Source organism: Cricetulus griseus, chromosome 7 (assembly GCF_003668045.3).
Source record: "Cricetulus griseus strain 17A/GY chromosome 7, alternate assembly CriGri-PICRH-1.0, whole genome shotgun sequence".
In the NCBI taxonomy this organism is placed as follows: domain Eukaryota; kingdom Metazoa; phylum Chordata; class Mammalia; order Rodentia; family Cricetidae; genus Cricetulus; species Cricetulus griseus.
In genome coordinates, this window is record NC_048600.1 from 88,058,325 (window position 1) to 88,086,282 (window position 27,958).

At 48.5% G+C, this 27,958-nt stretch overlaps 1 protein-coding gene across 2 annotated transcripts; it reads left to right on the top strand.

The window, feature by feature from the left end:
• The first annotated feature begins 3,685 nt into the window (after nt 1-3,685).
• On the top strand, nt 3,686-27,905 carry LOC113836782 (coiled-coil domain-containing protein 92-like). Of its 2 annotated transcripts, XM_035448272.1 has the most exons (4): nt 3,686-3,915; nt 16,841-16,993; nt 20,974-21,021; nt 23,671-27,904. In XM_035448272.1, the coding sequence occupies exons 2-4, from the start codon at nt 16,864-16,866 to the stop codon at nt 24,282-24,284; spliced, it is 792 nt and encodes a 263-aa protein (XP_035304163.1). In that variant the 5' UTR covers nt 3,686-3,915; nt 16,841-16,863; the 3' UTR covers nt 24,285-27,904. The 2 variants fall into 2 exon arrangements, with proteins under 2 accessions (XP_035304163.1, XP_027282587.1); XM_027426786.2 differs by lacking the exon at nt 3,686-3,915 and having other exon boundaries at nt 23,671-27,905.
• Nucleotides 27,906-27,958: the final 53 nt, after the last annotated feature.

Consider the following 27,958-nt stretch of genomic DNA (forward strand, 5'->3'; position numbering starts at 1 on the left):
CTCTTCACTCCAGAGTGGACACCAACAGCAGACGAAAGAAATGATCCCACCCAAGTCTAGCTTCTAGCTTGGTGAACCAATGAGTTTATCAGAGCTATTTAGGGGGCAATGGGAGAGGGGTTACTTACAGGAGCATGGGTCATGACTCATGAAAGCCTATCCCAAAGCTCCCTACACCATTTACAAATAACTGGGCTAGTGGGAGAGTCTCCTTGCCTCAGCAAGAGTGACTGCTTCTACAACCTTAAGGAGAGGTTTGGGGAAACTTGTAAGTTTCAGAAGCTTCCTGAAGTTCCTAAGTTTCCTTAGCTCCCTACCTGTTATAAGCCTCCCTTGCAGAGGGAATGCTTCCAGAACAATATAGAAACATGAAGAAAATTATGATAAAACTTTAAAAAAAAATAGCCAGGCAGTGGTGGCACATGCCTTTAATCACAGCACTCAGAAAGCAGAGGCAAGTAGATCTCTGTGAGTTCAAGGCCAACCTGGTCTACAGAAGGAGTTCCAGGACAGGATCTAAAGCTGTTTCCTGGTGGTTTCCTGTCCACTGGCTCAGTTCCTTTGAGACACTGTTCATTGAGGGCTTTTACATATTATTTATCGCTTTTCAGGTAAGTATTTTGCAAGCAAATGTATTGCAAGTTTCCAGAAGGCAGCTGTAGAGGACTTTCATGTTCAGCAGAGAGCTTGATTGGGTTCAGGACTCTGTAAGCAGCACTTCTTGTCCCAAGACTGCAGCCTTCATGGAGTAGGATCACCACTCAGACAGGTTTCTATTGCTGTTTGCTTTAGCTGCTGAAAAGCCAGAGTCCCAGGACTCATCTGTACCCAGGACAAAGAGAAGAACATCTGGGAATTGATCATAGCAATCCTATCCACCTTCACACACACACACACACACACACACACACACACACACACACACACACACACACTTCATTTGAACATTACACTTGTAGAATTTTGTTCATTTCATGTGTGTGGGTGTTTGTTTTGCTTGAGAGAGAGAGAGAGAGAGAGAGAGAGAGAGAGAGAGAGAGAGAGTCACTTTCACTCCTGGTGTCCATGATACCCAAAAGGTGGTTATGAACTGCCTTGTAGGGGCTGGGAACTGAACCTGGGTCCTCTGGAAGATCAACCAGTGCTCTTAACCACTGAGCCATTTTTCCAGCACCTTAATTTTTTGTTTTTATTTTATGTGTATGGGTGTTTTGCCTGCATGGATGTCTGTGTACCATGTGCATGCCTAGTGCACAGGGAGGCCAGGGGAGGGCATAAGATCCCCTGGAATTATAGTTACATGTCGTTGTAAACTGCCATGTGGGTGTTAGGAATCAAACCAGGGTCCTCTGGAAAGCAGCCAGTGCTCTTAACCACTGAGTCATCTCTCCAACCATCCCTCGAGATACTTTTCTAAGGATCCTAGTGATAGATATTGCTCTTCCCAACTACCTGAAGAACAGCTCAGGAGGGTCTGGTGACTCATGCCTGTAATTCCAGCAATCCAGAGCTGAGGCACAATCACCACAAGTTCAGGATCAATCTGAGCTTCAGGGTCAGACCCTGTCTCAGAAACAAAACAAAACAAAACAAAAACAAACAAAAAACAAGAAGAGGAGGGAAAGGAAGAGGAGAAAGAGGAGAAGCTCAGAGAGGCTATGAGTTTTCTAGAATTTTCTAGAATTATTCAGATAGCAGGTAGCAGAGCTAGCATCAGGATTCCAGACTGTTTCATACCATGTATTTTGGAGACATAAAACATCACTTATTTTATACAACTGAGGGCATTAGGTGGTTTTTCAGAACTCATATCCCTTGGGGACACCCTCACAGCTCAGTAATGCTGTCCTGTAAAGACAGTAAGAAGCCTGGCAGTGGTGGCACATGACTTTAATCCCAGTACTCAAGAGGCAGAGATAGGTTAATCTTTGAGTTCAAGGCCAGCCTGGTCTACAGATTTAGTTCCAGGACAGTCAGGACTACACGGTGAAACTGTCTCGAAACATGCCCCCCCAAAAAAAAGACAGTAAGAAACTAAGAGCAGGACCAGGCTGGCCCTCCCTCCCAGGAATTTCTCAGGCAGGATGAAGACCAGCCTTTGAACAAAACACAAGCCCCTATCAAATACAAACTGCCAGTCAAAACAACTAAGACTTTCAACTCTTTGAGGTTTAGAATTAGCCAAGAGAAGCTAAAGTTTTTACACTTTGACACCTAAGTCCAGTTAAATCTCAGAGATTTATAAGAGAGCTGTGTGGTAGTGTATGCATGTGATCCCAACACTTAGGAGACTAAGGCAGGATTGGGAGTTTAAGGCCAGCCCAGGCTACACAGTGAGTTCAAGGCCAGTTTGCACCAGTTTGCACTCTTATTTAAAACAAGAGGGCCAGGTGGTAGTAGCACATGCCTTTAATTCCAGCACTTGGGAGGCTGAGGTAGGCAGATCTCCAGATTCCAGGCCGGTCTGATCTGCATAGGGAGTTCCAGGACAGCCAGGGCTACACAGAGAAACCCTTTCTTGAAAAACAAACAAAAAAGAAGAAGAGGAGGAAGAAGAGGAGGAAGGAAATGAAAGAAGAGGGAAAGAAGAAGTCTGAGCATGATGGTGCACACCTTTATACTCAGAACTCAGGAAGCTGAGTCAGGAGGATCTCTGTGAGTTCAAGGCCAACCTGGTCTACAAAGAAAAAGAGTTCCAGACCAGCTGGAGCTACATACTGAGACCTTCTCAAAAAAAAAAAAAAAAGAAAAAGAAAAAGAAAAAAGAAAAAAAGAAAAAAAAAGCTAAGGCCTTCTGAAAATTTGGCTCAAAAGAAAAGCAAATATTTGAAATATTTGGCTTGCAATGGCGTGAGGAAATCCTGACCAATAGTCTTTTGGTCTGAGTCCCTGAAACCACCACCTTCAGTGAGACAAGGTCGGGATGGAAATGAGTTACCATTGGGAGCTTTGAGCCACCCGCCACTCAGAGCACCTGATCCCATCACACGTACAGGTGTCTAATGAGCCCTCAGCCCTGTAGTAAGCACACTCCATACACTATCGTCGGTCTAGGAAAAAGAAAGATGCTGATGGAGCCAGAACTATAAGGCGAGCAGAGCAATTCTAGAAACCTATTTACAGCAAAACAGCTCAACACCAGCTCCTGACACATTTTAGGGACTTCAGAGTTTATAAAGGATCTTCCCTTGGTTCTGTGTACCATCATATACGAGGTGAGGTGACTCACCAAGGTCACAAAAGTAATGAGAGGTCTAGCACAGCTTTGCTGCCGCCTAGACCAGGAGCAGATTTCCAGACTTGCCCGCCAGCAGCTCGCGGGCATCCCAACCATGCCCTGGGAGGCTGCCTGTGCTAGAAGGGCGGAGCGGATCCCCGCCTGCGGGCCTGGGCGCTGTCCGCGGTGCTGATCGCTCGCGGCGTCCCCGCTCGCCTATTCGCCTGCGGTGTCTCGCTCGGTTCCTTCCTCAGCTCCCAGCCAGGGCCAGCTCCGAGGATTCGGCTGCCCGCAGGGTGCGGAGGCCCGGATTCCGGGGCTCCCCGAGGTCCCGGGGCTCCCCCTCCCCCGCCCCAGCCGCCAGCCTCCCTCCCCCGCCCCGCCCACGGCCCCTCCCCGCGCGCCCCAGGTCCCTCCCTTCCCCCTTATCTCTCCCGCCCCCCGCCCCCTCCAGCTCGTTCGCCAGTTCCGGTCACGTTGCTGGGTGTTTACGCCCGGAGCCCGCCCGGGCCCCCCGCCTCTGCGCCCCGGAGCCCCCCGGAGCCCCGACCCCCGCGCCCCACAGCCTCGCAGCAGCTGATGGCGCTGCAGCCGGGCCGCGCGCTGCGGATCCCTGAGCGCAGCTAGCGCGGGGGAAGAGCTCTTCCCGATACCCAGCGAGGCCCGGGCCCGGCCCGCCGGCTCCCTCGGGTCCGCAGGTGAGGAGGCCGGGCGGTGGTCGTCGAGGGTGGGCGCTGGCCGGGTGGCTGGGAAGATGTAGAGAGCGTCAGAGCTCAGGTTCCGCCCGGAGGGCTGCGCGGAGCCGAGCACCGCAGCGCGCGGGAGGCGGGCAGGACGCGGGCTGCTGGCAGAAGTTGTCCTCCGCCGCTAGACTCGGCCCTTCCCGGCGCTGGAGGGGAGTCCAAGCAGTCCGCACCACCGCCTACCACCTCTGTCTGCTTTTCGTGTCCTGACTGGTCCCTCTCTTCCCTATGCTCCGAGGTATTCATACCCCTCATCCCTACCCCCACCCAGCGCCCCAGAGGGCTCTAGGAGTCATATTCGAGGCACAAACTGCCGAGCATCAAGTGAAGGGGGGGGGTGAGGGGTCCAGACACCTCACTCCCACGTACCAGAATTCCTAGCAATGCTGAGGTTAGGGTTGTGGGTGCTTAAGTGGAGCGGGGAGCCAGAGTTGAGGGGTGTTTGGGATGAGGGACTTTGGAGTGGGGAGGATCACAAGTCCCTGGAGAATGTGGCTCCGCCACCAGCTTCCTCTCTCTACCTTGCAGACGAAGTCCCAGACATTTGTCAAAGGCCAAATCTTGGTTCCAGACTCGTCCTCAGGAGAGCCAAGGACTTAGTGGTGGTGGCAGAGTAATTATTTTTTAATACGTGTACTTACTTGCCCTGTGATTCCCAGTAAGACTCAATTCATTCTCTCTGCTCCACAATTGGCTGTGTGGTTTGTTTCTTACAAGGGATTCCCAGAGTCCAAACAGCCGGGAAGAAGACTATAGAACACAAGGACAGATCAGATTTCGGGAGACAGAAACTGAAACTGGGTGGAGTGTAGAAAACCATGGCATGGTTACAGGGAGAATTTATCTCGAGGGCAAGAGGTAATATCCCCCCAAAAAAATAGGTTTAGCCTGCAGATGTAAAGTGTGGTTGCCTTATGAGATACTCTATGTTCCAGAGTGAGCACCTACACACTGCAGTTGTGTATATCAGGCAAAGGGCCTTACCTCTCTGAAATTCTATTTCTTCACCTCTGAAGTGGATTATGAAAAGGACCGCCAGTGTAGGGTTAATATAAGTTAATGTGTAAAATGCTGCTGACAGCAGTACTGAGACTTTTAGTGTCCTTGCCTATGCCCTCAGGCCTGGATTTAGGAAGGCTTCGGGATGTGCTTTCCTTTGCCCTGGGCCTCTGAGTCTGAGGGTGAAGAGGAATAAATGACTAAGAAAAATAAAAAAAACTCCTGGCAGTGGTGGTGCACGGCTTTAATCCCAGCACCAGGGAGGCAGAGACAGGAGGATCTCTGTGAGTCTGAAGCCAGCCTAGTCTACAAAGCAATTTCCAGGACAGGTTCCAAAGCTACAGAGAAACCCTGTCTGGAGAAAACCAAAACAAGAAAAAGAACATATGGATTCATTTATTTACTCATTCATTACTCTGCCTCTCCCAGCTCATATATCTGCTTTGGCTATAAGAACAACAACAACAAAGTAAGTTTTGGAGCCATGCATTCTTAAAGAACATTAAGAGTGGTACAGAAATATTTGTTGACCCCACCGATGTCTTCAGCCTCAAAGAGAAAAGAAGCACTGAGAATGAAATGGGATCAAGACAATCAGTCAAGGTGTCAGCAGGGCACACTGAAAAGTCCATGTGATCTGAAGCAAGGGTAGGGCAGAAAAGAACTGGAGAACATGGAGCAGGCTGAAAGGTGGGAGGCAGAGAGATTTAAACATCTTAGGGAAACTTCAAATTCACCCAGGAATGATGACATATGCCTACAATCCCAGCATTAAGGATGCTGAGGCAGGAAAATTGCCATCAGTTGGAGGTCAGCCTGGGTTACATAGTGCATTCCAGTCCATCCTGGACTACAGAGTGAGACCATTTCAACAGCAGCAATAATAGTAATAGTAAAGTAATTAATTAATAAAAATAGTTTCAAAGTTTTAAATTCATTTATTTATTATGTGTACAGTGTTCTGCCTGCAGTGCAGGTCAGAAGAGGGCACCAGATCTCATTATAGATGGTTGTGAGCCGCTGTGTGGTTACTGGAAATTGAACTCAGATCCTCTGGAAAAGCAGCCTTAACCTTTTAACTTCCAAGCCATCTTACCAGCCCCAGTTTCAAACTTTTGGTTAGCAGATACCTTTTCTTATGCAAAAGTTTATCCTAGAAAAGTACATACACACACACACACACACACACACACACACACACACACACACACGATAAAATTTTTTCTCAAAATAAAAGATTAAAAGCAAAAGGGCGTTGGTTGGTGTCTCACACCTTTAATCCCAGCACTCTGGAGGCAGAGGCAGGCGGATCTGGGGTCTCTGTGAGTTCGAGACCAGCTTGGTCTACCGAGTGAGTTCCAGAACAGGATCAAGAAAAAAAAAAAAAACAATACAGAGAAACCCTGTCACAAAAAAAAACAAACAAACAAACAACATCAAAAAGCAAAAGCCACCAAGCGTGGTGACACATACATGCTTTTAATGCCAGGACTTGGGAGATGGAGAGAAGCAGATCTCTGTGAGTTGGAAGTCAGTCGTGGTCTAAACAGAAAGACGCTGGCTCAAGGGCGGTGAGGGTGCACACTTTTAATCCCAGCACTCAGGAGGCAGAGGCAGAAGAATCTCAGAGTTTTGAGGCCTACCTGGTCTACAAAGCTAGTTCAAGCATAGCTAGGGCTATTACACAGAGAAATCTTGTCTGGGGGGTGGGGCTGTCTCAAAGGAAAAAAAAAAAAAAGAGCAAAGCCACCAACCCTACCCTCAGGCATCTAACCCAGATGCTGAATTCTAGAGCTCTGTAGCGCAAAAAGTGAAAGTAGTGGCTGAGATGTCTCAAGTCCAGAGTACCATGATTCTACTCTTCCTAGGGTACTGTCAACCCAAATAACTACAAGAACTAAGTTCCCTATGCCTGTGTCAGTTGTGGGCAGACAGGAAGGGAAGTAGAGACCAGAGGCTAGCAGGGGCTAAGTTACAGGGTCAGGAGGCCAGGGCTCAGAGAGACAGAATTGGTAGGGCGAGTAAGGTGGCTTAGCAGATAAGGGCACTTGCTGCCAAGCTTGATGACCTGAGTTCCATTCCTGGGACTCATAGGAGACAGCATGAATTGACTCTATCAGGTTGTCCTCTGATCTCCCCATGCATGCTCTGGTATGCATAAGCTTGCCACATGCTCACATTAATTAATTAATTAATTAATTAAAATTAAAAAAATTTAACTAATGTTAAAAACAAGCAAGTTCGGGGCTAGAGAGATGGCTCAGAGGTTAAGAGCACTGACTGCTCTTCCAGAGGTCCTGAGTTCAATTCCCAGCAACCACATGGTGGCTCACAACCATCCGTAATGAGATCTGGTGCCCTCTTCTGGTGTGCAGATATACATGGAAGCAGAATGTTGTATACATAATAAATAAAATCTTTAAAAAAAAAATTTAAACTCAGAATTGTGCCAGGACCAGACAGTTCCTGTACCAGCTGTTTGGCTAATGGTTGAAGTCTTGAGAATGTGAGACCTTTTCTACCAATCTTTCCAAAGGGAAGAGACACTTGTACCTTCCAGACCCATGAGACATGTGTCAGCTGTGTTTGAATTAACTGTAAACTTTGCCCCTTGTGCCACAGGTCCTTTTTTAATTGTGGGTTTTTTTTTTTAAGATTTATTTATTTTATACATGAGTGCTCTATCTTCATGTATGCCTTTACACCAGAAGAGGGCATCAGATCCCACTGTAGATGGTTGTGAGCCACCATGTGGGTGCTGGGAATTGAACTCAGGACCTCTGGAAGAGCAACCAGTGCTCTTAACCTCTGAGCCATCTCTCCAGCCCCCGTGGGTGATTTTTTTAAAACTGTGTTTTTGTTGTATTTAATTTGTGTGCAGGGTGTGTGTATGTGCATGCAATGACATGCATATGGGGGTCAAGGAACAGCTTGTGGGAGTGGGCTCTCCTTCTGCCATGCTGATCCAGGTCCCATGTCCATTTCATCAAACCTGGTCACAAGCTGCTTTACCTACTCAACCATCTTTCCAGCCCTTAGTGATTTGTTGTTGTTAATGGACTTTTTTTTTTCCTATCGAGCTACAAAATTAACATGGGAAAGAACCAGAAATACCAGGAGCAGAGAATCAAGGCAGACCTTGAGGTGGCGGGGACAGTTGACAGAGGCAGAGGATGTGAGACTCACTCAGCATCTGAAGGCAGGAAATAGACAGAGCTGGCAGTGTCAACCCTCTGGCTGCTGCCGCCAGCCTAAACCACATCTAGGACACAGCTTCTGACACCCAGTGGTCCTAGGACTGCATGTCTGTCGTGATGACCTGCCGGTTGCCTGCCTCAGCCGTTCTGATGTGCTGTGATTGCTGAGCCACAAAGAGTTCCGACTGCTCCTAGTTCCCCCGTCCCATTTCCCCTCCTCCCCTCCCCAAACAATCCTCACAGTAATATCTAAGAATGAAAACTTGCCAAAAATCGTTTGTGACCCAAATTTCTGCCCTAAGAAGAAAGAGCAGCCTGCCTAGTTGGAAACGAATAGTTGAGCCCATCTGGGAAAAAAACAAAAACAGCTGGTTGGCTCAGCTTCTCCTGTGGCCAAGTCCAAGCTCTAGGGCTGTGTGGGAAGGACTTTCACCCCTCATTGTATGGCAATGAGTGGGAACAGACACGTCTCTCTTCCTCCTAGGATAGGCCCACATACCGTCATCTTTCAGATATGCACACAGCACCCACACAGATAAGAGAAGTTGAGAAACTCACCTGGGGCTTGAGATGCTGTTCCATGATAGAGTGTGTATGAGCCCCTAGAGTCACAGACACTTACACATGTGTGCTTGTACACTCCTTGAGGTACACACAAACCCTTTCCTCCCGGTACAGACATACAATTTCACAGGCCTACAACTCATTTGGTTCCCCTACGTTAGGCTGGGGCTATTACTAATACTCTGGGAATATTAGGAAGTCAACCTGACATCTGTTTCTCTTCTATGAGGACCCTTGAGGATATCAAACTCAATAGTGTCTGTCTTTATCCAGTGAATCTGCCCTGCCATCAGTCTACAAACTCCTCCAGATCTACTCACTCGTGCATTCTGCAGATATTTACCAAATAACTCCTAGTTGCTACATACTGTGCTAGGCACTGGGGAACTGGAGAAAAACAAAAGGAGTCCATCTTCTGTTGCTAACAGTCTGGCGAGGGAAACAGATAGTAAACAAGCGTCCCATACACTCATGTGCCAGCAAGTTCATGAAAGAATAGTGAAGAGGAAAGGAAGAGTCTTTTTATTTTCGGATGATCAGAGAAAGGCCCAGAGAAAGCAGCATTTGAATGGATGATTGAAAGGAGGGAATGAGCCTTGAGGTGAGTCTGGTAAGTTACTCCTGGCAAAGAAGACAGTTCATACAGAGAACCCCAGGCGAGTATGTGTAGAGCAGCAAAGAGGCCAACAGTGAGAGAACAGGTGGTGAGGGCAAAGAAAACCAGAGGCAGGTTGTGTAGCATTTGATTAGGACTGGGGTTTGCCCAGTGTGGTGGTACACACCTATAATCCCAGCACTGCATGGGTAGAAACAGGAGGATCACATGTTTGAGGCCCTCATCTGCTACAAAACAAGACCCCAGCCTGGCATTGGTGGCACACACCTTTAATCCCAGCACTCGGGAGGCAGAGGCAGGTGGATCTCTGTGAGTTTGAGACCAGCCTGGTCTACAGAGCTAGTTCCAGGACAGCCTCCAAAGCCACAGAGAAACCCTGTCTCAAAAAACCAAAAAAAAAAAAAAAAAAGACCCCAGCTCAAAAACAAGAAAAGGAGAACAGGCCAGCGAGAGGGCTCAGCAGGTGCAGGCACTAAGGACCTGAGATGAGTCCCTGGAACCCTCAAGGTTGAAGGACAGAATCAGCCGCCTGCAAGTTGTTCTCTGGCCTCCACATGCATGATGTGGCATGTATAATAAATAAATGCAATTGCAAAAAAGATCTGGGCTGTGGTGATGCACACCTTTAATACCAGTGCTCTGGAGGCAGAGGCAGGCCGATCTCTGAGTTCAAGGCCAGAGAAATTCTATCTTGGAAAAAAAAACAAAACAAGGATGCCAGAAAGATGGCTCAGCCGTTAAAAGTTTAGTTGCCAGTACCCATACCTGACAACTCACAACCGCCTGTAACTCCAGCTGCAGGGCATCCAGCAACCTTATCTGGACTCCACAGACATCTGCTCTCACACAAGAACAGAGACACGCATATACACATAATTAAAGCAAATCTTTTTTAAAAGAGAGAATTTGGGATTTGATGTGTAATGGGAAGCATTGGAGTTTTGAGGTAAGGGCAGGGAGATATGACAGACTTATATTTGCTAAAGAGGAGTTGGCTCCTGAGTGAAAAATAATGGGACTGGGTGGAAGCAAGAAGCCAGGCCTCACCGCACTGCCATGGTACCAGTGGAAGTTGGTGGCTTGGACTAGGGAGATAATGCCAAGTGATGGATTTAGGATAGTTTTGCTGTTTAGCCCAGGCTGGCACTCAACTCAAGATGCTCCTACCTCAGACTCCTAAATGCTGTTATTGTAGGCATGTGCTACCACTCTCGGCCAGAGTGATTTTTTTTTTTTTTTTAAATTTCAAGGACCTACCCCTAGATGAAGAACTGCAGACAATCAATGGCTGCCAAGAGAGGGAGAATCGATCTTCTTTAGTGGGTTAGTTATCCAATCCCAGTCAGTCCTAAACACTTATATATAAGAGAAACACTAGCCGGGCGTTGGTGGCGCACGCCTTTAATCCTAGCATTTGGGAGGCAGAGGCAGGCAGATCTCTGTGAGTTCCAGGCCAGCCTGGTCTACAGATCGAGTTCCAGGACAGGTTCCAAAACAATACAGAGAAACCCTGTCTCGAAAAACAGAGAGAGAGAGAGACTGAGACTAAATGGTGTCAGTTTTTGTTTGTTTGCAGTGGGAGGTGGGAATGGTGTAAATACAGTACTTATGTATGAAATTCTTTTAAAAATTTCATTTTTAAACCTGCATTTCAGACCTTTAATCCCAGTACTCAGGAGGCAGAGGCAGGTGGATCTCTGTGAGTTAGTGATCAACCTAGTCTACATAATGAGTTCCGGGATAGCCAGGGCTATGTAAAGAGACTCTGTCTCAAGAAACAAACAAAAAAATGAATTAATTTGTTTTTGTTGTTTTTTTTCGGAGATAGGTTTTCTCTGTGTAGACTTGGCTGTCTTGAAACTTGCTCTATAGACCAAGCTGGCCTTGAACTCAAGAGATCTGCCTATCTCAGTCTCCCAAATGCTAGGATTAAAGGCATGTGCTACCATGACCAGCTAATTAACTAGTTTTTGAAAATCTGCATTTCAAAGCTGAGAAGATAGCTCCATCAAAGAACCTGACTCTAATCCCCAGAGCCAGTATCTAGCATGTACTTGTCACCCAGTGTTGGGGTATAGACACACAGGTCCCTGCGATTTAGTGAGCCCCAGACTACTGAAGACCCTGTCTTTAAAAAAGTGTGTGGTGGTAGAGCTGAAGAGATGGCTCAGTGGTTAAGAGTACTGACTGCTCTTTCAGAGGACCTGGGTTCAGTTCCCAGCACCCACATGGCAGCTCACAACTGTCTGTAATTCTAGTTCCAGAGGACCTGGCACCCATGGCAAAGCACCAATGCATATAAAATAAAAATTAATAAATTAAAAAAGTGGGTCTTCCCACATAAAAAAAAAAGAAGAAGAAGAAGTGTGGAGGGCCTGAGGAACAATGCCAGAGGTTGACCTCTGACCTTGCCCCCCACATACACACACAAAGACATACACTGTAGAGCCTGAGGATATAGCTCATTCTCATTTGGTAGAGTACTTACCCAAAATTCATGACACCTAGATTTTGAGTTCCAGCACTGGTTAAAAAAGGGGGAGCAGGTATGGAGCCTCATGCCTGTAATCCCAGCACTCAGGAAGCTGACACAGGAGGATTGCCATGAGTTTGTGGCCAGTCTGAGCTACATAGAGAGCACCAGGCCTGTGAGGGATACATAGCAAGACCCTCAAAACCAATAATAACAATCATCATCATAAATTAATTAAAATAAATGAAAAAGGTTGGACTGGCAAGATGGCTCAACCGATTAGGGGATTTGTAGCCAAGCCTGCTGGCATGGTTTCCATCCCAGAACCCAGAGAAGTAGTAGAGAACCAACCCCCACGACTTCCTGAGCTCCCCGCATGTAACATGGCATGTGCACATACACAAACACACAAAGTGAGTGAATGCAAAAGAAATTTAAAGAATAAACAGTTATTAACTCACTGTGTCTAAGGATCAGGAGTCTGGTGGGTTTTTTGTTTGTTTGTTTGTTTTGGTTTTGGTTTTTTTGAGACAGGGTTCCTCTGTGGCAAGAGCTATTACACAGAGAAACCCTGTCTCAAAAAACAAACAAAAACCCCAAACCAAACAAACAAACCAATAAGATAAAAGATCTTAGTACAGATAACTTAATACAGTAACTCAGTACTATACTCTTTTCTTTTTCTGTTCATTTCTGTGTCTTACCTTGATCTACCATTCCATCCATCCATCCACCCATCCACCCATCCATCCATCCTTTCATCTATTCATGTCTGTTCTTGCTGAAGCACAGGGCACAGTGATAAACAAAACAAAGTCCCTGCATTCATAAGAATGCAGAAGAGGGACTATGCAAGTGATGGGGTTTCACTCGGTGATTAACGCACATACAAAGGTGAGGGGTGCCAGGTGAGGTGACACTCACCTGTGGTTCCAACTACTGAGGTGGCTGAAGTGGATCACGTGAGTCTCTGAGTTCTAGATGAGTCTGGGCACACAGGAAGAGCCCATCTCAAAAACCAAAGAAGCAGGGAGGGGAGTTGTGGGAAAATGTGGCTACCAGGGAGGTAAGTATGATCAAAGTACACCACGTGCATGGAAGAAAATGCCATAATGAATTCATCGTTTTGTATAATTAATATATAAAAATGGCAGGAGAAACCTCAACAGAACAAACAACAAAAAATAAGATGGAACTCACTTTGTAGACGAGGCTGGCCAATAACACCACCTGGCTCTACAAAAAAAAAAAAAAAAAAAAACCTTATTTTAATTTTATTTTATGTAGCCCAGTGGTGGTGTTGCACAACTTTAATCCCAGCACTTGGGAGGCAAGGCAGAGGTAGGCAGATCCCTGAGACCAGCTTGATATACAAAAGTGACTACCAAGCCAGCCAGGACTGTTACACAGAGAAACCTTGTATCAAAAAGAAAAAAATTTTGTGTGTGTGTGTGTGTGTGCTTTGCTTGCATGTCTGGCTATGGACTAAGACGGCATCAGACCCCCTGAGACTGGAGTTACAAATGGTTGTGAGCTGCCTTGTGGGTACTGGGAAACAAATCCTGGTGACATAGAAGAGCAGCCAGTGCTTTTAACCACTGAGCCATCTCAACAGTCCTTTTTATCTCCATTTGACATCAGGAAAATAATGTCTCCCAGAGGTTAACTTTTGTGCTCAAAGTCAACACAGAAGGTAACCGAAAGAACCAGGATTCAAACTCAGGGCTGTTCCCAGTGTAAACTTTGGGTCCTTTCTTTGATTTGAAGAAACTAAGCACACACCTGCATTCCCAGCTACCTGGGAGACAGGTGGGAGGATTGCATGGTGAGTGTACAAGTTTGAGAGCTCTCTGTGTAATATAACAAGACCCCATCTCAAAAACCAAAAACAACTCTGTGGAACCCTGTCTCAAAAACAAACAAACAAAGGGTTGTCTGGGAAATGAGGCTTGCACCTGCCTCTGAGCGTGGGAGATACTTGGTCACTTTAGTGTCAGTAAGTTTGAAATAGTCTAATGCCGGCTGAGGAGTGGTTGACGGAAATGGGATAACCTGTCATTTCCTCAACATACAGATGGTCAGTAAGCATCCAGTGCTCTCATAGGCCAAAGGGATACCCTATGCCAAAATAAAAGGCCTGCTGGGTCAGGTTAGTGGGGCCAGGCGTGCTAGGGAAGAGAGCCCAAACAGAAGCCTGTGGAAATGGGGTTCTCAGGTGAACCTGCTTGGAGCGGACCCTACAAATGGAAAGCTGTCCATCTTATACCTTGACCTCCCTCTCTCAATATTCAAAGAAATCCCCAGAGTAGGTAGAGTCGGGTCTTTCAGAAGTTTAAAGAAAGCTCAGAATAGTGACTGATGCCATAATCCCAGCATTTGAGAAGCAGAGGCAGGAGGATCTCTGTGAGTTTGAGGCCAGCCTGGTCTACAGAGTGAGTGCCGGGACAGCCAGAGCTACACAGAGAAACCCTGTCTTGAAAATAAAAAGTTAGGGAAGAGGGAGTTGTGATGTAATTTCATAGTATAGTGCTTGCCTAGCATGTGCATGGTGCTAGATGAAATCCCCAACTCAGCAAATTAAAAACAAAAGACACAAAAAACCCACAAAACTTTGGGGAGAGCCACATATAATGGCCCATGCCTGTAGTCTCAGCTTCTCAGAATGCTGTGGCAGGAGGACTGTTTGGGCCTAAGAGTTCACAGCTAGCCTGGGCAACATAATGTAAGCTCTGTTATCCCAAATAAGCAGCTTAAGGAGTGGCCAGCCGAGAAGACATGGTTTCTAGGTCCTGGGCCCCAGAGTGCTTGCGTCCACCTTTGCTTTTCCAGGAAAATGGCCATCATGGAGGAGTCACTGGGAAGAGAGAGCAGGGCAGAGAGAAAGAGGGGACTATGAGTCTGGCCATGAGTAGAATTCAGGTGCAAGCTTTTCTGTCCCCATGTTTCCATGGGATCCACAATGTGGGTCTTATCTCCCATTCTTCCCTATAGAGTGACTCCACCTCCTGCTTCCAGCCCATAGACATGTTAGTCAGCAGCTCTTCAGTTCTTCCTCCCTCCTGTGAGCCAGCCACAACTATGCACACCTGTAACCAAAGCGCTCCAAAGTCAGAGATGGGAATGCGCAGAGTTGGGGGCTAGCCTGGACTACCTATCAGGACCTTCTCTCCCCTGTGATTTGAAGGAGCCCCAGGGCTGAAATGCATGTGGGAGACATAAATGGAACAGATTGCAGGGTTCATCACCTTAGCTCCCTTTTTTATTACTATTAATTAGTTTTTTTTTTATTTTACATCCCAACCAGTTTCCCCTCCCTCCTCTCCTCCTGTTCCTTCACCCCTTCCCCTTTCCCCTGCCCATCCTCTCCTCCTCTGTTTCTATTGAGAAAGGGGCAGACCTCCCATGGGTGTCAACAAAGCATGGCTTATTAAGTTGAGGAAGGACTAAGCTCCTCCCTTCGTATTAAGGCTGGGCGGGTCAATCCAGTATGGGGACTAGGTTCCCAAAAGCCAGCTCAAGCGTTAGGAACAGGCCCTGATCCCACCACTAGGAGTTCCACGAACAGACCAAGCTACACAACTGTCACACATATGTATATAAAGGGCCTAGATCAGTCCCATGCAGGCACCCTAGCTGTCGATCCACAGTCTGTGACCTCCAATGAGCCCAGTTTAGTTGTCTCTGTGGGTTCCCTTGTGATGACCCAGACACCCCCCCACCTAGTCCCCCCCCCCCCCCTCATACAATCCCTCCCTCTCTCCAACAGGATTCCAAGACCTCAGCCCAATGCTCGGCTGTGGATCTCTGCATTTGTTTCCATCAGTTACTGGATAAAGGCTCTCTGATGACAATTAGGATAGTCACCAATCTGATTACAGGAGATGGCCAGTTCAGGCATCCTCTCCACTATTGCTAGGAATCTGAGCTGAGGTCATCCTTGTGTATTCCTGGGAGTTTCCCTGGCAACAGGTTTCTCCCTAACCCTGAAATGCGCCCCCCATCAAGACATCTCCTTCATGACTTGCCCCCTCTGTCCCTCCCCCAACCCGCCCAATCCCTCAAGTGCCCGAGTCCACTCCCCCCCCACCCCCAGTCCACCCAGGAGATCTCTTTGAGCCCTCCTTGTTAACCTAGCCTCTCTGGAGCTGTGGATTGTAGCCTGCTTATCCCTTACTTCACCACTGATATCCACTTAGGAGTGAGGACATGAGTGCATGCCATGTTTGTCTTTCTGGGTCTGGGTTACCTCACTCAGTTTCCTAGTTCCATCCATTTGCCTGCAAACTTCATGATGTTATTGGGTTGTTTTGGGAGTTTTGGGGGGGGACAGTTGGTTTCTCTCTCTCTCTCTCTCTCTCTCTCTCTCTCTCTCTCTCTCTGTGTGTGTGTGTGTGTGTGTGTGTGTGTGTGTGTGTGTGTGTGTGTTTTGTTTGTTTGTTTGTTTGTTTGTTTGTTTTTTCCAGACAGGGTTTCTCTGTGTAGCCTCGGCTTGCAGCGGGCAATGTCGTTGTTTTTTACCACTGAGTAATATTCCATTGTGTAAATGTACCACATTTTCTTTATCCATTCTTTATCGGTTGAGGGGTATCTAGGTGGTTTCCAGGTTCTGACTATGACGAATAATGCTGCTGTGAACACAGTTGTCACCTCCCTTATTTTACCTATGGAAAGCTGAGACCTCAAAGAGGGAGGGAGCTGGCCACGCACGACACATCTAGTGAAGGCTAGACCCAAAGTGATCTGCCTGTCTTTGCCAACTTCTTCTCCACTTGTTTGCCTGTCTGAGAAGCAGAAGAGGCAGGAAAAGGAAGCCAGGGCACCCCTGGGCCTCTGTTTCTTTGACTGTTGTATGGGAATAACAACCTCCCATAGGACATCAGTGTTTGAGAAAGCTAGTAGAGGGAGCTGAGGACGGAGGAATCCTCCCCCTGGAGGCAGGATGACCTAGCGAGAAGGACATCACCAGGGACCTGAAGATGGGGCAAAGCAATGGCCTCTGAAGATGTGGTTTTTATCTTATCTTCCACCCAGGTGGGGCCCAGGCCTGGGTTACCATGGATACCGTGTCCCTGGAGCACCAGATCCAGAGCGTGCAACGCCACATCAGCTTCCTGAAAAAGGAGCAGATGGCCCTGCTTCGAGACCTGCACCTGGAGATCCTGAGGCTGCAGAAGCGCTGCTCAGGTGAGGCTAGCACTCACCCCAGGGCTGGAGCGAGGAGAGGTCCCTGTCACCAGCATGGGTCTGCCTGGTGGGGTGCCCCTCCTTGAGTTCCCGTGAGCCTAATGCCAGTTCTGCAATGTGTCTTTCTGGATGAGAATCAAGACTTGAGGTGGAGTGGTTTCTCAGGATGTGACAGTACATGACTGTCATCCTAATATGGGGAAAGTAGAATTAGGTCTCAGCTGTATTGTAAGTTCTAGGCCAGCCTGGGCTACCTGAGACCCTGTCCTTTACCTGACCCTGCTTCCCCACACCTAAACATTTTAAGGCTGAGGACCCTACTGAGGTAGTGGTTCAGGCTTCCAGGAACCAGTTCCAGGGGATTCCTGTCCTTTTGAGTCACTGTTCATGAGCACCTGTCATCCTTCAGGAAACCCAGGTAGGGAGACACATGTACCGTGGAATAATGGTGAGACAGAGCATAGGGCTTGGAGTGTTGCTCAGGGTGGGAGCACTTGCCCACCATATACACAAGGCCCAGAGTTCTGCACCCAGCCACACACACATAAAGATAAACACACATCAGAAAGTAAGGGACCAACAAGAGTTCAGGATGGTAATCCAGTTTGAGCAAGGTGATGGAGACCAAGTGCCTCCATCCTGAGAGGAGCAAATCATCTCCCTGGAGGCTGAGTAGTATGCAGACATACTGACTGGTGGATGGTCTTGAACATCTAATCTTTCTGCCTCAAAAGTTCTGGGACTATAAGTGTGAGCCACCACACTCACTTCTTCCAATACAGGCTGTTGTGCCAGCAGCTCAAGGGATGTCTCAGTTGGGAGAACCCAGTGTTCAGCTTATCTATTTATTATTTCCTCCTCCCCACTGTGTAGCCCTGGCTGTCTTGAAACTCAGTATCAGGCTGGCCTCAAATTAGCAGAGATCCTCCTGCCTCTGCCTTCTCCAGTGCTAGGATTAAAGGCATGCCTACCACCACCAGACTCTAGTGTTTTGTTTTTCAGACAGGGTTTCTCTTTGTAGCCGTGGCTGTCCTGGATCTCACTCTGTAAACCAGGCTGACCTCAAACTCAGAGAGATCCACCTACCTCTGCTTCCCTAGTGCTGGGACTAAAGTCGTGCCTATCACCACCAGTCTCCAATTTCTTTATTGTGAAAGTGATAAACCAAGACCCAGAAAGAAAGTCATATAATAGTGGCACACGGCCAGGATGATAACCAGCATCTGTGCATTTTTCTGAACGTTCTCTACCTCTCTATTGCCCAGAGGGAAAAACTGAGGTTAGAAGGCTCGAATGAGCCACTCAGCTCCTCACATTAACAGAAAATGTGAGTAGTTTTGACTCAGCCTCCTGGCACACACAGATCCAGTTGCCCCATTCCAGGCTAGGCTCCTGGCCATCTATCTCCCCAGTGACTGGATGGCCCCAAAGGCTACTTTTTCATCACAAGGACAGTATCAGAGGAAAACAGGAAACTTAAAAACCTTACAGCAAGCCAGGCATTAGTGGCACACGCCTTTAATCCCTGCACTTGGGAGGCAGAGGCAGGTGGATCTCTGTGAGTTCGAGACCAGCCTGGTCTACAAGAGCTAGTTCCAGGACAGCCTCCAAAGCCAGAGAGAAACCCTGTCTCGAAAAAAAACAATAAATAAATAAATAAATAAATAAATAAATAAAATCTTACAGCAGATTCTTTCATTTCTTCTTCTTTTCCCCTAATTCTGAGAACCTAGGTTCTTTCATTCTGGACACAGGATAGTTCCCATGACAACCTGACAGGCAGGATTAGATGGCCCTCTAGCCCCCTCTGGCTCTCAGGTGAGCCTGGGCTTGAAGCCTCCTGATTATTGATTAAGTAGATAAAAATAACTCTGGTCTTGTCTGGAACTGCCACTAGGGGAGCTGAGATGACCAGATCAGGCTCTTCTTCCAGTAGGAGGTGAAGAGAAAGCAGAGGGGAAAGAGGAAGGAGACGGAAGGAAAACCCATGAGGGTAGACTCCATGGGAAGCCAGGTGGACATGAAGAACATAGGGCTTGAAAGTAGAAGTAAGTTCAGGCTGATGGGATAGCCTGGATAATAACAAGTGCACTGAGCTTTAAGGGCTAGCCTAGCCCTAAGCTAAATCCTCTGTTTTTTCCCATTGCATCCTGGTGCTAGTCCCTTAGTAAGAGAGGGGCTGTTTTGTTCCCATTTTCCAAATAAGAAAACTAACGCTCAGAGAAGTATCTTTATTGGCCCAGGGTCCTGCCATGTACTGATCTCATAGAATGTTTATATAATCTACGGGGATTCTCATCAGAAGATGAGTAGAGAAAGATGGGGGAAACCTGGCATGGTGGCACACATTTTTAACCTCAGCACTTGGAAGGCAAAGGCAGAGAGTTCTCTGTGAGTTCAAGGCTGGTCTGGTCTACATAGTGAGTTCCAGAAGAACCAGGGCTACTTAGTGAGATCCTACCTCAAGAAATAAAAACAAAGAGGAAGATGAGTGTGTGGGGCCCAGCTGGGACTCTGTCTCCTCATCTCTCAGTCCCGTGGTTAATGGTTGAAAGAAATCAGCCCTTGACGAGTTAGTGGCAGAGCCAAGGTCCCTTAGGACATTTCATAGGCCTTGGAGGAGGGGAGAAATTGGTCCCCAAGAGTCTTAGGGTTGGAGGCATCAGAGGCCTCCTAGTGGCCCCAGGGAGGAGGTTCAGGCTCCGGTCATAGCTAAGGTACTCAGAGCTCTCTGTGTCCCAGCAACAAGTGACTTCCCCAGAGAAGGTACTTCTAGCAAAGCCCCTGGTCCCTAAGAACATTTTGAGGGAAGAAGGACAGACTAAGGTCACGGGCCTGCCTGTGTAGGTACTGCTGGGCAGTATTGCTGGAGATGTGCCTTTTTCTTTCTTTGGGCTCTAAACTTCATCCCTGAAGATAGATAGATAGATAGATAGATAGATAGATAGATAGATAGATAGATAGATAAATAGATAGATAGATAGATAGATAGATAGATATTCAGCTTCTCCTAAGTAGACCCTATGGCTCCTGGCTCCATACCTGGCACACTACCTCCAGTCCTGTCAGAATTAGAACCCAGATCTAGGAGTGCTTAGCATTTTCTGTATCACTGAGTTGTACACCCCTGATCCCAACTCTGAACTCTAGGAGTTGGGGGAAAGGAAGTGGGGCTGAAAATAGTGATCAAACAGTAGCCCTGAGAGACAGGGCATTGAGAACACCAAAAGTGAGTTTAAGAAAAATAAACAGAGATAAGGAGGTGGCTGGACCACCAGCACCCAGGAAGAACTTTTTCCTATACCAGTGACCTTGGTGATGTCATTCCCCAGCTTGGGTGCCCCTGAGAAGTCCCTCCCATTTCAACATCAAACCAAAGCCTGGTACAGCTTCTACCACTAGGTGGCACAGTCCTCTTTAAGCCCTTCTTGTATAGTGGTCAAATGGAGTTTGGAAGACAGCAATGATCTCCAGACAGTAATACCGGTACGATACTAGCTATGAAATTAGTGTCCCTTATGTTCCGTTTGGATAGATTCTGTCCATTTCTGTCACTCCAAGAGCAGCTCTGGGCACCGCAGCATTCACCAATCAATTAAGCTTGCATGGGTCAAGACCCTGTGTGACAAGAGTCCTCCACAACCATCTGACCTGGCAGCAAGCATGCCATCACCCCTTAGGAAAAGGCAAATACTCCCTCATCCCCTACACAAGCCAGGCTCTTCTGCCCGAAGAAGAGGTAGAACAGGTAGTCTCTGTTCGCAAGCCTAGGCACAAAGCTTTTGCTAGAAAGATCTCTGGGCTTGGAATCCCCAGGCCCAGGCTGTACCTTCAGCATGTCTCTTCCCCTTGCTGGGGTGTAAAGTAGCTGTAAGGGTGGGGTAGACGGTGCCTATGGATCTGTCCTTCCACTGAGTTGTACTTTCCTGATACTCACACCTACTTGGCACACACAAACCCCTCTGTTCTCTCCTCCCCAGAACTGACCCATGACCTGGAGATGAGAGAGGTCCAGTCTCACCAGCAAGGTAAGAGAGATAGCTCTGGTCTCTGGTGGGAGGTTCATGAAGCCCAGAAGTTGAGTGTCATCAATTGTGTTGGAAATGTTTTATATATTGCTATGGGGATGGGACACACACATGTGGAAGTCTGAGAACTTTTGGGAGTCAGTCACTTCTCTACTTCTACCACATGGGTTCCAGGGATCAAACTCAGGTCATCAGGTTTGACAGCAAGCACCTTTACCTGCTGAGCCATCTTGCTGGACCAGATTTTGAATTTTTTTTTTTTTTTTTTTTTTGGTGTAAGTCCGCATATAGCAGAAGCTGGTCTCCTGGTCTCTAATTCACTATGTAGTCAAGGTTGGTCTTGAACTCCTCAATCTCCTGCCTCTAGCTCCAAGAGCAAAAAAGGAATATGCCCAACACAGACCTCTACCAGACACAGTGGTATGTACAGACACAAACACATACACTGCACACATGCACACACACATGAAATGAATGCCACAATGAAAATTTAAAAGGAAAGGTTTTTGGTTTTTGTTTAAGTCTCATTAGGGCAGAGCATTGTGGCACACATCTTTAATCCCAGCACTCAGAAAACAGAGGCCGGCAGATCTGTAAATTTAAGCCAGCCTGGTCTACACAACAAGTTACAATACTTCTGGTACTACACAGGAAATCCTGTCCCAAAACAAACAAAAAACAAGGGGTGTACCGAAAGCCCCAGTACTGAGTGACAAGACCAGGTTAAGACCTAATGTAGGTGAAGAGGAAAGGCTGCTGGGTGGCTGGAGCGGTTACCTCCCTGTGACTGGTAGGTCAGAAGATTCTGGTGGTACCACTGGAGAGGCAGGGGTGCCTAGGTCTTCAGCCAGTTTCAGATTCAAGGCCAGCCTGAACTACATGGTTGACACCTGGAGACTCTTCTGTGTTGAGGCAGTGCCTCATTCTGTAGTCCCAAAGGACCTCTAACGCACTGTGTAGACCAGGTTAGCTTCAAATTTGTGGCCATCCTCCAGCCTTAACCTCTCAAGTGCTGATATTACAATTCTTAAGAATTTACAGAGAGGCAGGCGGATCTATGTGAGTTCGAGACCAGCCTGGTCTACAAGAGCTAGTTCCAGGATAGGCTCCAAAGCCACAGAGAAACCCTGTCTCGAAAAACAAAACAAACAAACAAACAAAAAAAAAAAGAATTTACAAAAGGGTCAGTGCGGTGGTGGTACTTGCTTTTAATCCCATCACTCAGGAGGCAGAGGCAGGGGATCTCTATGAGTTTGAGCCCAGCCAAGTCTACAGAGTGAGTTCCAGAACAGCCAGGGCTACACAGAGAAACCCTGTCTCAAAGGAAAAAACAGACAGAAACCTGGACATGGTGATATACATCTTTAGTCCCAGCACTTGGCAAGCAGAGGTAGCTCTGAGCTTCAGGCCAGCCAGAACTGCATGGTGAGACCATTGTTGGGGGTGGGGAGGGGTGAAGAAAGGAAAGGAAAAACAGAAGAATTGACTCCCTGCCATACTGATGTGCTACAGTTCTTACACATGAAAAACTCACAATAGCAAAGATAGCTGGAAACTTTTCAGCTAAGCTGTTAGAAGTCCTGTAGATCAGCTAGGACACACGGGGACTCTTAGGCTTGAGCCTACTCTGTCCACTTCTTCATATGGCACTCACAGACACTTCTTGGTGCCTCTGTCCTTGGAGAGAGGGGACACTCCTCATCCCTGACACTAGATGAAGAGTTAACATAACTACAGCACTTTGACCACTACTAGCTTTCCTCTGAAAGGGCTTTTGGGGTCACCAGAACTCAAGCCACTACTCTGTAAGAAACATAGATAGCCTCTTTTGCATCTGTGCCAAATCCCGAGTGTAGATGGGGAGCAAGGTCCAGTAGGAGGGGTCCTCAGCTCTGACTCTGCATGAACACCTAGAATCACTTCTAGGGACAATTCCAGGGGTTCCAATTTAAACAGTCTTTGATAGGGCCTAGGAAACAGCGTATGTTAAAGCTCTTTGCTTTGTTCTGACGTGTATCTATGGTTAACTCCTGCTGTAAAGGCAATGGCAAAAACTAGACTAGTCAGCAAAAAGAACTCAGAAAATGGGGTATGTGTTCCGTGAAAGAAAGGACATCCACCACCAGGAAAGGACACCCACCACCACCTCCTGGGCACACCCACAGCTTTTCAGCCCCTGCTCTTAACATGTCTTCCTGTCACAGGGCTTTTGGACGCACAAACTGTTCCTCCTCCCGGAGTACCCTTCTCCGGGGGAGGAGCTGCTTCACCCTAGCTCTTGAGCTCTGGAGCTTTTCCTTCTTTGATGGCATCAATCCCCCTTAGAATCAGAGCATTAATTTGGCTTTCTGACACGTGTCAACACTGGCAACCTGACTTGCTCATGGTTACTTTACTGCGCTGTATGCTTCCGGAGAACACGGGCATATAGGCTCAAGACCCAACAGATTGCTTACAAATGAACGATCAGTTAGGGAGGGTCTTTGCGTTTAAACCCAAGAATTAGAGGCTAAGGGTAGGTCAGGGGTAAGGTCCCTGTGACTGAATTTTCAGGCGGAAGGGGACGGGGGGAAGGAGCTGCTGGGCCAGCTGAGTTATGTTTCGCGCCCTTGGAGGCATCATCGCCCCTTTATTCTCCCTTCTCTACAGAAGAGGCGTCTCGGGAACTGGAGAGCAAGTGCCGAGCGCTAGAGTCTCAGCTGGAGGCGCGAGCCGCTGCCAACGCGGAGCTGCGGAGGGAGGTGGCGCAGCGGGAGGCGCTGGTGTCTGCGCTGCGCTGCAGCCTGCGCTCGGAGGAGCGCCGCTTTCTGGAGGAGCTGCGGCGCCGCAGCCACCGTGCCACCGTGCTGGGCACCGAGCTGCAGAAGCACACCGAGGCGGCCGCCTACCTCTCCTGCCAGCTGCACGCCGCACGCCAGAGACTGCAGGCCCCGCGCCCTGGCGCCACTGCCGCCGAGCCCCGGCCCCGCCGACGCGCACAACGGGCCCGCCGCCCTCCCGAGGTGGTTGCCAAGGGGCCGGGCCGGGACTGGGCGACCTGGGACGACGCCGATCCCATGCCGGACCCCGCGCTCTTCCTATACCCGCGGAGGCCGCCGCGACCCAGCGCCCGCGGTCCGCGCCCTCTGCCACGCCAGGAGCTGCGGGACCAAGACGCCCCGCACCCCGTGTCACACCAGGAGCCTCCGAACCAGTGCGGCACACACCCCGAGCCCACTGAGAGGTCGGATGCCATGCCCAGCGCTCTAGGGGATCCTGAGTAGGCGCAAGGCAGGCAGTGGCGACTGGGAAGGCAGGCCCGGCTGGGCGGGATCAGGAATGGGGCGGGGTCCAGCCGGCAGATCCGCCCCAACTCCTCCACCCACTAGAGCTGCCCCCGCTTGTGTGTTTCCCCAGATGAGCTACCCGCTCCAGAGCGCACCTTTTTTTGTGGTGGACTGGCAGTAATAGCCCTTATCCGGGTCCCACCCAGCCCCTGGGAGGGGGAGGGGCGGAGTCTTGTCTGTCCCTGGAAAGCTGACAATCCCATGTAGGGCGGGAGAAGGCTGGGTCTGCCTACAGGAAGGAACACGGTGGCACTTGGCACCGCTAGGCCTGCAAGCTCCCCTTTCCTGCTTTCTCACCTTTCTCAAGCCCTGCCCAGCCTTGTACTCGGGAGAGGCTAGTTTAGGAGCTAGCTCCTGTACTTGGAAGTAGCTACTCCCCACCACACCCCACTGATAAGTCCTTGAAGGTGAGCAGGGAACACTTTAGAATCTATTTCAGAAGTCACGTCCTCTCAGAGCCGCTGGGTTCCTGGTGGCAGTTGACTTACAAAAAACAGTAAGCATAGACTCTTGGAGCGGGTCGTGGAAGAGGAACTGCTTGGTTCTTCCCAGGTCTGCCATGCAGGGGTGCATAAGCAAGCTGGGGCTCAAATTTTGGCAAGGCCTGAAGGGTCTTTCACCCTTCCGTTCTTGGGGCCGCCTCAGAGACTTCCCAGTCCTGTTATAGGTGCTAATCTTGCCCAGCTTCCCAAGCAGCTGGCTGCACCCAGAAGCAGGAAGGAGGGCCTGGCCTCTTGGAAGTGGCAGCTATCCATAGAAATTTGATTTTGCTGGGGAGGAACGTGGAGACTGGTTAATCCTCGGCGGTGCCCAACCCTGGAAAGGCCCCTATAGAACCTGCTGGTGGTGGGGTGGGCCTAGGCTCTCCCTCTTAGTTGGGAGTGGCAAACGGAGAACACAATGTTGACATCTTCCCCTTCTTCCCAGTCCCCTTTACTACCAAAGGCAGGAAGAAGCTTCAGTCCAGCTCATCATAGACCCCATACCAGAGCCCCACTCCATCACTCTTGGTCTGACCTGCATTGAGTTCTAAGTGCCTGTGAGGTCTTCCCTGAGCGGGGATGCCTCTCTTCACTCTGACACTGGGCCCCTAGCAGGTCCTGGCCCTGACTAAGGTACATCACATTGTGTGTGTCACCGGAGGTCTTGAGGTGAGCCTCTGGAGTTGACAAACTTCTCCAGTCATGACCACCAGACAGAAAAAGAACTTTTGGTTCATACTGTCCACTCTAAGAAGAAGCAAGAATCTGACAAGAAGCAGAAGGCAGTGAGCACATTGCAACCCAATTCTGCACACAGGCCCCTCCCCGCTCTTCCCTCTCTAAAGGACAGCTGAGGCCACTGAGCAATAACCAGGGCTGAGTTGTCTAATTCCTGGGAGTTGGATGGAAGAAGTAGAATCCTGGGGTCCCTACTAGGGCCCCCAACTGCTGCTCTTCACTCCAGTGGCAATATCTGTACCATTTATCTCAATTTTGTGTGACTCACTACCCTATCCTGTCACACTCCTCACCTGGAACCTGCCTGTGTGAGGGACTCCGTGTGCTCCCTTAAAGGTACCCAAAAGCCAATGGGAGGGGTACTCTTTCTCTGGGTACCTACACAGATCTGTATCTCTTACAACCATATTTTTGGGGTGAACAGGGTGACTTTGTTGGTTTTTCTAGAGAGTCCTTTCTCATCCCATTCATCCACTGAAAGCCATAGCTACCCCGACTAGCTTCCATTTAAACTATAGCAATAGCCCTCTTCCTTTCCCCTTCTGGGCACCCAGGATGTTCAGCTCGTTCCATCACACCCCATCCCCAGGGATCTGATAGTAACCTGACTGTCTTTCCTCAAGTGACCCTGTCAACATCTTCCGAATCCTGTTCCTCTTCCAACAGCCAGAGATAATGATACTTTTTTGTGGGGTGCTTGAAGATCTCCCAGATGAAAGGATCTAAGGGCATCTGACTCCCGGTCGAGATCTTGGGGTTGGGGAAGGAAATAATTCGACTCTTGCAGCAGTAAGGGAATGATAAGGGGGCCTAGACAGATACAGGGTTCCAGTGTTAACAGGATACCCCTTACCCCTTCCTCTTCTGGAAATAATAGAAGGCTCCCTTCAGGGGTCTACAGACTAAGACTCCCTCAGCCTTCACGGTCCAGAACAGGCCATGCTCTTTGCTTCCACCCCTTCCTGGACCTGGCTACAGGAATCCACCTGGTCAAAGGAAAAGTACCAGTGTGGACCCAGGAATGACCTGGTGGTCAAGAAGGGAAAGACCATTTCATTTCTCTTTGCTGTATACATCCCCATTGGGAGACTGAGATGATTCACTCATAGGGGAGAGGACTCCTGCCACAATTTAAGTATAGACAGACCCAGAAGGAAAGACTACATTGCAGTCCTACGTTCTAGAAGCCATCCAGGAATGAGTGAGCAATTCAGTGTGAGGCTCTGTACCCTTTGTCCCTGTGTCCTTGCCAAGGCAACCTGTACTGTGGGGGACCAGTTCTGCCCTAAGATAGGGTAGCTCATCCTTATACAAGCTGCAGAGTAGAGTTGTCCTGGATGGAGATGGGAGGGAAAGAGGGCAGAAGGAATGGAGCATCTTCTCATTTAGGGGGCCAGGCGTCTCCTAAGCACCCTTTCATAGTGATGTGCCAGCCTCGAATGGGAGACGTGCAGGGCAAACGGATCCTGCTCCAAATTCTCTGTTGGCTGCGCTTTTTAATCCAATGCTTTTCTGAGTGTATTCACTCATCTACAGAAATAGAACCCTGTGCTTTAGGGGTGACTATCATGCCTTATTCTTAATAAAATGTTTGGAAAACATGTAAGTCCATTCTCTTGCTGGAAGTGGTGTTGCTTACCTACCTGTGTGCCAGCAAATGTAAAGTAGGGAGTTACATATTCGAGGGAGACGATAGCTTGGAAATCAATGGATAGGATGAACCAGATGCCTGATACCCAAGAGCACACACAAATATGCTCTTCAGGGCATAAGTTGCTTGCTGAGGCTTTGCTAAGGCCTGCTAGCTTCTCATTGCACCCCCAACCTGAATAAACATTGAATGAGATCTTGGATGAGAGATTTCCTAGAAAGGGATAGGTTAGGAGGATCCCCTGCCTAAAACTGTTCATTGTTCTGGTCTAGAAAGAATCCCAAGGTTTTGACGTATTTGGCCACCCATGTTGTTCTCCGTCTGATAGAACTGCAAGAAGCCCAGCATCACAGAGACAAGCCCTTTCTCATCCGCTCCTAATGGGTGTTATCCTATGACCCCAGCTTCAAGAGTTCAGCACATCTGGTACTGTGCTTTCAACAAGAGTAAGCTCTGCACCCTGAGCATGAAAAGGACATGGTTTTTACATGCAACCCTCCCCTCCTGATAATTGAAGCCACTTCACATTGCCCATGTAAGGTCAGTCACATTCACAGGGTTGAAGATGGACCCAGGAGGCACTCCAAGCCAATTAATTAGTCAATCATAGGCCTTTCATTGAAAGTCACACACTCCAAGCTGGGTGTCGGTGGCACACACCTTTAATACCAGCACTCGGAAGGCAGAGGCAGGCGGATCTCTGTGAGTTCAAGGCCAGCCTGGTCTACAGAGTGAGTTCC

Bases quoted from the DNA above. Each gene is read 5' to 3' on its own strand.
- LOC113836782 (XM_035448272.1), top strand. From the start codon at position 16,864: ATGGATACCGTGTCCCTGGAGCACCAGATCCAGAGCGTGCAACGCCAC. The intron at 16,994-20,973 runs GTGAGGCTAGCA...TCTCCTCCCCAG, and splicing joins GCTGCAGAAGCGCTGCTCAG to AACTGACCCATGACCTGGAG. The intron at 21,022-23,670 runs GTAAGAGAGATA...CCTTCTCTACAG, and splicing joins GGTCCAGTCTCACCAGCAAG to AAGAGGCGTCTCGGGAACTG.